The 12,148-nt window shown below is 37.3% G+C and overlaps 1 protein-coding gene across 1 annotated transcript in view; it reads right to left on the bottom strand.

The window, feature by feature from the left end:
• doc2d (double C2-like domains, delta) overlaps window positions 1–10,962 on the bottom strand; it is a 32,462-nt gene extending 21,500 nt beyond the window's left edge. The window contains 5 exon segments of the mRNA XM_043247843.1: window positions 8,932–9,006; window positions 9,810–9,889; window positions 10,548–10,828; window positions 10,830–10,910; window positions 10,912–10,962. Coding sequence (XP_043103778.1) covers window positions 8,932–9,006; window positions 9,810–9,889; window positions 10,548–10,828; window positions 10,830–10,910; window positions 10,912–10,949 — 555 coding nt within the window. The 5' untranslated portion in view covers window positions 10,950–10,962.
• Between the last annotated feature and the right edge of the window lie 1,186 nt (window positions 10,963–12,148).

Here is a 12,148-nt window from a genome sequence, read left to right as displayed (position 1 = left end):
TAACTGAAGTAATATTTATTGTCGGGTAGCTAATGAATTTTATTATCTATACACTGGTATAGGCAGTAAATAGAGTTACTATATATATTAATTGAGGAAAAACATTATTTGATCCCCTGCTGATTTTGTACATTTGCCACTGACAAAGAAATGATCAGTAATTTTATTAGTAGGTTTATTTTAACAAAAAAAAAATCCAGAAAAACGCATTTCAGATTTGCATTTTAATGAGTCAAATAAGTATTTGACCCCTTTGCAAAACACGACTTGGTACTTGGTGCCAAAACCCTTGTTGACAATCACAGAGGTCAGACATTTGTTTTAGTTGGCCATCAAGTTTTCACAGATCTCAAGAGGGATTTTGTTCTACTCCTCTTTGCAGATCCTCTACGAGTCATTAAGCCTTTGATGCTGATATTTGGCAAATCGTACCTTCAGCTCCCTCCACAGATTTTATATGTGATAAAGGTTTGGAGCCGCCTGGGTCACTCCAGGACGCTTAATGTGCTTCTTCTTGAGGCACTCCTTTGTTGCCTTGGCCATGTATTTTGAGTCATTGTCATGCTGTAATACCCATCCATGACCTATTTTTAATGCCCTGGCTGGCTTCAATGCCTTGGCCCAGACAGTGCATGATCCGTTTATCATCCCTGTGAAACGGTGCAGTTGTCCTGTCCTCTTAGCATTAAAACACCCCAAAGCATAATGTTTTCACCTCCATGTTTGAAGGTGGTGATGGTGTTGCTGGGGTCAGGCAACATTCCCCCTCCTCCAAAAACAGCAAGTTGAGTTGATGTCAAAGGTTTTGGTCTCATCTGACCACAACACTTTCACCTAGTTCTCCTTCGAATCATTCAGGTTTTCTTGAGCAGTGCTGCAGAATTCTAGTCCTTCATGATATAGTATGTAACCAATTGTTTTCTTGTTGACTACGGTCCAAGCTTCCTTGAGATCATGGACAAGATCCTCCTGTGCAATTCAAATGTCGATTCCTCAACTTTTTAATGATCACTGAAACTCCACAAAGTGAGATCTTGCCTGGAGCCCCAGACAGAGGGAGACTGACAGTTATTTTGTTTTTCTTCCTGTTGTCACCTTCTCTCCAAACTGCTTGACTCATTTCAGCATTGTGTAGGTCTACAATCTTGTCACTGACATTTTGGGACATTTGTTTGGTCTTGGCCATGGTGGTGAGTTTGGAATCTGATTGATTGATTGCTTCTGTGGACAGACTGAGATTAGGAGCGCTTCCTTTAAGAGAGTGCTCCTAATCTCAGCTCATGACCTGTATAAAAGACACCTGGGAGCCATTTGAAATGTAGCCACCAATAAAGTCTTCCAATAAAATCAAGAAAAAGAAAAACATACATTCTCTGAAAATAAGAATTTATCTAATTTAACTGATGCTTAGACTGGAATGTAAGAAAAACAATGATGAAAACAAGGCTGAAACGTTCTTAAACATTATTTTACCATATACTTAGTGGAATGTTTCCACAACTTTCTCACCAACGTCATCATCGAACAGCACCATGAGCTTTTTACTGGGATAGTCCCCCTGAAGCAACATGGAGTTAATCACCTCGTTCAAGGGCATAATGGTGGTGGTCAAACATCCCTGTGGCCGAGGCCTTAACCAGTACCACAGCATCACTAGTACATCCTAAATGTCTAAACAGAGCTCTGAACTCATGACGAAACTAGAAGCTCAATCATCTCCAGAATAAACATTCTTTCACATTTCACCACCTAAGAGCATTTGGGGAAATAATTAACACCCCCAAGCTCCATCTGTGCAGACATTACCACTGCTGTAAATAGTTTCTGAATTTAAAGAATCTGTTAGAATCAGATGCTACTCAGATGTGCTACAGTTGTTTGCACTTTGTGCAGCGGGTGGTGATGTAGTGGTTAAGGCTCCGGGCCAGGAACTGGAAGGTTGCTTCAATTCTTGCAAAGTGCAAACCATGAGTCATCATCACCGTGCCCTTGAACAAAGCACTTAATCCCAAATTGCACAAGACGTTCTATGGTGATCTTGTATGAACATCACAGAAATATGTATAAATACTTATTTGCACATAACTGAAGCTTAAATATCAAGGGTCAGATTTACTAAATTAGGTAAAATCAGAGCAAGAGTACAACTCCAAAACAATGCTGATGGGCGTGAAATTTCTGCAGGTGATATACTGACACTGTAAAAGTAAAAAAATACAAACGTAACATATTGTTTAAATATTGACCAAGGCAATATACCAAGTGCAGTGCAAATTAGTTTAGTTGCAATACACAATATACTGTATATAGCTTATCAGGTGCAGGTAGTCTACTTTTTTGGACATTAAAATGGTGCAAAAAAATGTAAGTTTACATTTGTTTTAATACTTTCCTTCCATGAATTTTTAATCTGAATGGGAACTCTTACAAATGCATATTCAATAAATCTCGGAGGCAAAAATATTTGTGTCCATGCCTTTTTAGTGCTAATTCTTCCTGGTGCTTCTTTAGTAAATTCTGTTGAAAGCTGTTGGTAAATATTATATATATATATATATATATATATATATATATATATATATATATATATATATATATATATATATATATATATATATATATATATATATATATATATATATATATATATATATATATATATATATATATATATATATATATATATATATATATTCTGACTGTGATACATTAAAGAAATCAACTCATGCTTTGTTTTGATGTTTTAGCTTTGAGGACAACTTTGATGAAAGGTTTTGATCCACTTCAAATGTTGACTACTGTAGATTGCTACACTGCTGCAGCAATGCTGTAACTATGCAGTGTGAATAAACCAAAATCAAATGACCCCAGGACAAATCACGGGACACAATATCTGATATTTTCCAGCACCTCTGTGTGAAAGAGGATTTGCTTTCCACAATGCTTGTATCATAAAATTTAAATTAAGCATGCTGCTGCTGCTAGAGAGAGGGAAGATCCCCAGTAGCATATCTAGACAGGTGGTGCTGGGGAGGTGGTGGGCTTAAAGGAAAACCCAGATACATACAGACATAGCATTCCTTAAATATGACTTGGTTATGTTAGGTAAACAGGTGATTGGCTGAGTACACTGAATTCATTGCAAGTAGAGTTAACTGCAATATTAATTTTGTTCCATGTGTTTAACCAAAGGAAATCTGAAATAATATTTAAATACGAAAAGGACAAAGAAAAACTTATGACACAAGGGGAGAAGTAGAGATAAAAGTATAAACAAACTACATAAATAGTTTGAGACAGCGGTGTTGTGCACTTTTGCAGTTCTTACTCTGTGGCCAAGGTGAGATAATATGAGGGTAAAAAACACTTTTAAGCTACTTAGCTTGTTATGTAAATGTAAGACTCAGGTGCAGCTCAGCTGGACTCTCCAAATTCAGATGAGTAAAAGTGTTTCAGAACCTATTTCATCTGCAATAAATTACAACAAATAATTTTGGAGAAAAATCTAAGGGGACACATGCTTCTAGTTTGAAGGGGCATGATGAATCTGACAGCGGGAGAGATGAAGAGAGAGAGTCAGTCAGGGAGGACAGGAGAGGAAACATCATTTATCTCTTCTCCCTCAGGTGAAAGGCAGACATCTGCTCACCTACTTTGCAGAGGAGAGAGAGGACGAGAGGCTTTCCCCAGCTCACCTCCTCTCTAGCACACACACACACACACACACACACACACACACACAATCATCATTACCCCTTCTGTTTCTTACGCTAAAATATGCTCACCCCTAATACTCACATACACTTGTTTACCTATCTAAATGAGAGCTAAATGTGTAAACCTCAGTTGTTTGACTAACCCAAACTATAACCTTTTAAAATTATACTGTTTTTCAAAAGCGATGGATGGGTTGGACGGATCGATAGAAAGACAGACGGAAAGTTAAACAGATTGAAAGATAGACAGTCAGAAAGACAGACAGACAAATAGATAGATAGATAGATAGATAGATAGATAGATAGATAGATAGATAGATAGATAGATAGATAGATAGATAGATAAAACAGACAAATATAACATTTTAAAACTTATTTTAATATATTATTATTATTATTATTACTAATGCATTATCTTTTAGCACTTATATTATTGATATCATATATTTGTTTATTATTTAGTAATTTTTTTTCAGCTTTCTTCTCAAAGAAGGTGATTTAATTTTTTTATTATCCTTGTGGACAGAAGCACCACGCAAATTAAGAGCATTTTAAAAGCAATTTCCAAAAATGTATCTTGAGCAAATTAAGGCATGCTGTTATTTTAAGTAAAAAAGATATACTGTATGTCTAAATTTGGGCAATTCAACCGACAATAATTTATGCACCACCTTCTTGCTTCAAAAGTGCATGGCTTTTCCCCTGTAGAATAAAATGTCAAAACTGCTCTTTTCTTTACAACGAAAATGCATGACGATCACTGCCTGTCAAGTTCAGTTAAAATTTAGCTTTTGTATATAAAAAAAACAGCAACAACAACATATTAGGTCAAGACTTGAACCCGGGTCCCCTTTCACGCTGCACAAAGACTGTAACACTGAACTCATCTCACACAAACCACTACAGGGCAAGTTGAGAAGTGTTTTTTTTTTTTTTCCCTGTAGTCATGTCATGCCCTGCCTAGAGCGCAGAGCGAGCCAGAACCACCGCTGGTACCCCCTGAAAAATGGTGCCGCCGCTTGTGGGGACATTTGCTCTCCTCAATGTAGGCCAAATCTGACCACACACACACACACACACACACACACAAACAAACAAACACAGCTCACCCATCACACCATTTCTTGCCTAAAATTCTACTCCCACCCCAGACTCTCGCACTTCAAATACCCTGACATGCACGCTAAACTCCCCAAACTGGGCAATTACCCTGCAACAGCTCGTTTAACAAATTAGTGTTAAATCAAAGAAACGCTCTGGCTGTGAAGACCCACACACAATCTCCCAAACCGCAGCCTCTCTCGCGCTCGCTCTCCTGACAGAGCGAGTCCACGTCATTCATTGCCTGAAGAACATGTTGCTTTTCTGCATATTTCATTTCATCTCTCTCTCTCTCTCTCTCTCTCTCTCTCTCTCTCTCTCTCTTTTCTACTCTCTGCACTGCTGCATTTGAAGCTGGAACCAGCCAAGCTTGGCTATCCTCTCTCTCGCCCCCTGAGGATGCTCGGCAAATGAATAAACACACTTTAATTCCAACAGACATTAGCAAAAAATACATGTAACAATCCATTAAAACAGCACCAACTGAGCAAATAGCTACTGGGACTTGAGATGAATCATTCAAACCACTATTCATTTAATTTACTTTACTGTGGCAGTACTATGGTACAGTGATGGCGTCACATGGTAAAACCATACTGAGTGTTTAGTATACGATATTAAATACTGTGGTATTTACAATTCAATAAAAAGTAACAAACTATATTTCTTGGCCATATACAATGAAAGTACCATGGCATTACAGTATCATCTGGTAGCATCACGAATAAAAATGTGTACCACCTTTTTCTTGGAAAATGTACAATGGTAGTACAAATGTTTTCCTGGAAATATATAATTGCAATACATGTACACTGACTCTTAAACATTTGAGATGGTGAGATTTTTAATGATTTGCAATAAGGTCTCTTTTGCCCACAAAAGATGAATTAATTTGATCAGAAATATAGTAAAAACTGTAGTATTATGAAATATTATTACAATTTATAAGAGATGTTTTCTATCTTGATACATTTTTAAATATTATTTATTCCTACAATGAAAAGCCGAAATTTCGGCATTATTACTCCAGTCTTATTTCGTGTCATTTGATCTTTAAGAAACCATTCTAATAATATTTGTTGCTCAGAAACATTTTATATTACACTCAAAAGCTTGAGCTGTTTAGTATTTGCGAGTAAACCAAGGTTTTTTTTTTGTTTTTTATTCTTAAAAAAGTTCTAAATATTTATTTAAAATTCTTTTTTTTTTAACATTCTAAATATCATTACTTTCTTCTGATCAATTTAATTCAACCTGGCTAAAAGTATTAATTTCAAAACTAAAACCTTTCTTATTTGAAATAATGCATACTGGTGAATTATTCACAATAAAACCAGAAAAGTGCATTAAGTAAACTTTATTTTCTTGTTGACTTTAAGATTCAGTGATGTTGTGTAGACTAAAAACATGGTACTTTAGACAGTAAAGACTGCAAACTACAAAAGCAAAGTCCAAATCTGTGTTTGCCCTTCAAGCATTCATCAGAAAATGCTCCTACTTACTCCTACTAGCTTTCCAGCTATTTTCTCTCCAAGTCCCTCACTCATATTGCATCTTTGCCTGCAACAGCATATGGTTTCACCTGTCTCTCTCTCCTTCTGCCAAATCGGTGCTATCGCATTTTCTTCTAAATATTTTATCCTCATCTTCCACTTTTCTCTTCCCCCTTTTCTCTCTCTCTCCTTTTTCTCCCTCCATCTGGCCCAGGGCAGTGAGATTCCCAAAGCAGCAGCTTGGGAGAGTGTGTGTGACTCAGATATCTCATTCTCCATGCTGTGTGATGATGACACACACACACTCTCGACCAAGAAGGGCCACTCTCAAGCTCTACGATCTCTCCCTCCCCCTCGCATTTTTCCTTCTGCTTCCTGCACTTTTTATGGGGAGTTGATGGTAGCTCCTGCACGGGAAGTAGTTCGTTAAAGGGATGGTTCAAGCTAAAATGACTCATCACCATGTAGTCCCAAAGCTGTGACTTTCTTTCATCTGTGGAACATAAAAGAAGTTCTGACGAATGCTCAAAGAAAGCGGATGGGGACTAGCTATTTTAGCATTTATTAACATTTTGAATTAGGTTTTATTTTTGCATTTTCAATTTTTATTAAGTCTTTGTAATGACTTTATGTAGTATATACATAAAAATGAGACGTGATGCTTCTGAGACTGTGGCAAAGCCTCCCAGATGCTTCAAGAGATCTACCTGCAAAGCTGTGAAAAAGTACTGTTAAAAGTTTTAGGCACTTGAGAAAGAGAAAGATGCTTTGAAAAATAATGCCATAAATTGATTTTCTTCATAAATTAACTTTTATTTGCTAAATTAATTGAATATTTGGTGTAACCTTCCTTTGTATTTAAAGTAACTTAAACTCTCTTAAACATTATAAAAATCACCCTTGTGTGCTATATTCAAATTCTGTATAAGGTGCTTTAAGCAAGAAAGAGATTAAAATTTAACATGTGACTACTGGAAATATTGTATAGCAGTTATGGTCACTATTCACTTTCACAGTATGTATGGTTGGCTTTCTATTATTTAAAAAATGTTGAAGACTTTTTCAGTTGTCTTTTCTGAGCAATTTTTTTTTTTTTACATTTCTAAACAGCTTTTATTTTCATTTCAGTTTAGTAGTAATTTAAGTACTTTTAAATGTAAAAAGCTCAAATTAGTTTGAACTAATTGAGAACTGAAATAAATAGATAAAAATTTAATTAGAACAAAATAGTAGTGTTTTTCATCCTATACTTAAATTTTAAGTATTTTTTAGTATTACTTAATATACTTTTGTTTTAGTTAACAAGACTGGGAGAAGCCATCTTAAATGTCAGAAATTGGAAATAATACCTAAAAAGGTAAAAAAGCTTACATTTTTAATTTAACGTTTATTTCATTTCTTTTTTTTTATAACTGATTTACAGTAAACAATTTAGTTTGCACTGGGTCAAGCCTTTTTCTGGTCTAGTTTTCCTATAAAAACATTATTAAAGCAAGAAATCCTAAAAAGTATCCCAAATGAATTGTACTCTATATATTACAAGCTGTACAATGTTCTTTCTGAGGAAGAGATTAAAATATAAAATGTGACTACTTAAAATCTTTTTTAGCAGTCATGGTCACCATTCACATCCACTGTACAAACAAAAAAGCTCTTTTTATTCTCCATAAAAAAAGAAGAAATGTCATACGAGGTCGAATAAAAGACGAAATGTTTATTTTTAGGTGAACTATTCCTTTAATAGATAGCATATGTATGCATATGAAACCATGCAGCGTGTAAAAGGACAAAAGGAGAGAGAGAGTGTTATAAATGGGTTCTTTTAATGCCTGCACGCCCACATACGTGCGTGAGAGTGTGTGTACGTCTACGTCCGAAGGTGGGTGTACGCGTGCACGTCCATCACCTCCGGCTTGCACACCTTTTAAAAGCCCAGAGGTGTCTGTGTAACCCTCAGCGGTCGATATTTACCAGGCTGGCGCGTGGGAGCATACGCAAGACGTGACGCTTCTCGCTTTCTCTTTCCCTCTCGTACATATACGCTCGTCCGTTGACGTGAGTCGTGTAACAATCTGTGCTGTTTCCATGACAACCACCTGCTGCTGTCCCCCCTCATCTGTCTCTCTCTTTTTTCCATCCCTCCCTCCCATCCTGCACTCAACGCTGTGTTGGTATTCCAAGGTCAAAGTGGGTCATGTGGCGATAGACAGAGAGATAGCGGAAGAGATTGGGAAGAGAGCACGGGAGAGTAAAAAAAAAAAGCTGGAGAGAAGAGAGGATGCTCCTGTCTCAGCCTGTCCTGCTTTGAACAGATTAGAGCGCCGCGCATTCATTACATGCGGTGAAAATGAAAGGAAATGAAAGAGAGAATAATTCAGTGCTGAAGCGCTCTCTGAATCCACCCGCTTCTACACCGCATGTTCTCCACACCAACAGCTTCAGCGCTCACGGGCGGCCCTGCCAGTGATGCATGCTCACATCACGCCTGTGTGTTTTGTGCAACGCACGTGTTGACATGTGTGTGTGTGTGTGTGTGTGCGCATGACAGAGAGTCGGAACTTGTGCTGATGGTGCAGCGAGAGTTGAACCATGCTGTGTGCGTGTGAGAAGGTTGCAGTGACCTTGCTTGCTCCAGGCAGGAGGTGGAGTTTCACATATGGATCCGCCAGTCCATTGGAGTCCATGGCCTTTAGTCCCTGTGGGCACAAACAAACACACAAAAGCGCAAAGGCTTCATGTCACATAAGATGCAGATGCATGTCTGTGAGAGGTTGATAGGTTGATCATATCCTTACAGTGATATATGCACACTTGAGGGAAAGTGGATATTAAGTGGACCGTTTAATTAAGCAGTTTTTTTTCTTAAAGTTCGTTTATTGCTTGCTCATGTTGCCAATGTTGAACTTTATTTTTATTTGGCAAATCAAATGCAAGTCTTTTTAAGTTTAGTAAATTTATGATGCTACTTGCTTTTTCTAGTCACTTTTAGTCAGCTTATGGGTAGAGATATTTATAGAGAGCATTTCACTGAACTATATTTTGTAAATAAGCGCAGGATGAGTTATCAACAAGGGAAAACTATTCAATTATGGGTCTATTTTAGTTTTTGATCTGTACAATACACTTTAACATCTTATTTTCAAAACGACACTGTAAATATAAAATAAATGTTAAAAATAATTTTATTTTCCAATCAAGCTTTAGTTTTGTCAAATGATGCAAAAAATGGCAAAATATAATTTCATTTCATTTGAGATATATAAAATGCTACCTACTAAACAGCTAAACTCTTAGCAAGACTGCAGTTATTATACGTTGTGGAAATGTTCAGTAGTTTAGGAAGGGGAAAAAAAAAGTAAAAACAAATATGTTAACTGTTGGAAACTGTTAGTCGCGTGGAATGAACGCTTTGAAGCAGTTTATTTCTACAACTGCACAAGCGCGAAAATGCGTATAGTTGTAGAAATACCCAGCAGTGTTTGTGTGAGTATAAACTTACCTTGGCCTTGTGGATTGTGCAGTGCAAGCAGTTATTTTCTTGGTCAAATAGCAGGTTGAACTCCAGAGTTCCCAGGTAGGCTGAAAGAAACAAAGGAATAACTTAATGTGTTGCACGCGCATTAGTAAAAATAGCAACCGATAACCACCCAAACGACTTAGCTGGGAATCAGTCTTGCCTGTAATGACCTAATCAGGGCTGTGCACATATAGAGGGCTTGTAGTGTTTATGCACCATTACAGAGACTAATGAAGTATTTAACACTCCGTTCGCGTACCGCGTAGTTATCACACGCACTCACACCGATTCTGCAAACACCACACAAAGCAATCAATACCGAACAGTATGAGACTCAGGTCCAGGCCGATGGGAAGTGCTCATGCCTCATTGGCTGCTTACTGGTGAATAAAATCAGTCGATCAAACAAAGGGAATCTAGAACAGGAAATATCCTCAGATCCATGCATGTGAGGAGTTATGTAATAGAGAAGCATGTATGTGTGGTTAAAGATTTAGGCTTGCACTGACAAAGGTTGTAGGTTCGAATCTCACAAGGACTCCTTATTACCACTGTGTCCTTGAGAAAAGCCCTTAACCCCAGGCGGTTCCAGAAGCATGTCAGTAGATTTGTGAAAAATGTATCAGCAAAATGATTACTTAGAGCATAAACACAAGCGTAAACCCACCCAGAGGGAACCAAATGTAAAAAAAACAGTCACTAGCCACAAGACAAACTCACTGTCTTCGTCATCCGAGTCGGCAAACTCTCCGTTCTCCTCTTGCTCTCTCTCCCTCTTGCGGTCTTTCTCTCCGTTCCCGTCTCCGTCCTTGTCTTTGTCCTTTAGAACTTGTTTTTCCCGGGGTGGAGGGGGGGTGATGGGGAAGTCGTGGAAACGAGGGAAGAAGTCGGAGATCTGTGGGATGGGGAGGATGGGGCCGGGGCACACATTGATGGCAAAATGCTCCTGCATGGAGATCTTAACTGGGGAGGGAGGAGGAGGCACAGCGGGGCTGGGGGACCAGCGGCGGAGGGAGGGTGGAGGGAGAGGGGAGGAAGAGAGAGGATGGAGGCAGGGTGAGGTGGGAGGATGGGTTGCTGGGGGAAATGGGAATGGGGCGGAGGTGGTTTGGAAACACTCATCGGGACCACAGGAAAGAACTGTGGAGAGAGTGAGAGAAAGAACTTTTTAAAACACAACTTTAACTTTTTTTTTCCTCTAAAAAGATCAAAAAAGCTTCATACAAACAAGATATAAATATTATATATGCCGTGCTGAAATAAAAACAAGATAACATTGTACATCCTTCACATTTCATAAACTATTCATGAAATAAAAAAAATCGATTTATTAATGTTTTTTTCATCTAGTTTTTCTAAAGTAATTAATTCGAGATCTTAAAAAATTACATTAGAAGCAAAACTGTTTAACAATGTATTTGTTATTTTATTTTCTTGAATCAAGTTTATGTGGCATTTGTTTATTTCATTTCAATGTGTATATTCCTTAACTCATTAGTAAAAAAATTTTCTTCCTTTAAAAATGATTCCATTCAGGTTTTATGCTTAAACTGGGTTAAGAAATATTAAATAATCATACACGCATGCATAAACAAACAAATAAACATGGTTACAAATGTTAAATGATTGTTACTTTTCCACTTTCTTTAATTAAATTCAGTTAAATAATAAAATAAATAAATGACCCAAATACAGCTAATTTGCCTCTTTCCTTCAATATATGCAAAAAAAAAATCTAATGACCCAAACAAATTTAAATGACTCGCTATTAGGTTATTTTCAAATATATTTACTGTGGAAAAAGCAGCTTGAACACGCTGCTAAATATCTTCTTTCATGTTCCACAAAAACAAAGTGCAGGTGTGAAAAAAAAAAAACGTGCACAATTTCAACCAATTTTGTGCTGCTAATTACATTAAACTAAAACAAAATGTTTCATGTGACAAGTGAAACAGGAGAATGCCCCACAGCCCCTGATCCAGACAGATAAAGATGTGTGACAGACTTTCCACTGATAATATCTTTCATTACCAGTAATGCGGCTGTTTTGATTACACTACCTCCCTAAGGACAAAGATATAGTGTCTGTTTCATATGCGTCCTCTTCTGTGCGTTCTATCTCTGTTTCACACATTCTCTCTCAACCTTTTTTTCACATCTTTCCCTTTAGTTCATAAGATTCTTGTCTCGTGAACTAGACCGTTCTAATGAGCCAAAAATAGAACAAGTGACATAAAATGCCACCGTTATCAGTCAAAATAAAGTTCTTTCCTTATTGCGATTGCTGGAAATGCCACACTAAGGAATGTTTTTGCAAGTCT

This window comes from Puntigrus tetrazona, chromosome 8 (assembly GCF_018831695.1).
Source record: "Puntigrus tetrazona isolate hp1 chromosome 8, ASM1883169v1, whole genome shotgun sequence".
Classification (NCBI taxonomy): domain Eukaryota; kingdom Metazoa; phylum Chordata; class Actinopteri; order Cypriniformes; family Cyprinidae; genus Puntigrus; species Puntigrus tetrazona.
Note: the sequence above shows the minus strand (reverse complement) of the source record. Positions and strands in the feature narration are given on the sequence as shown.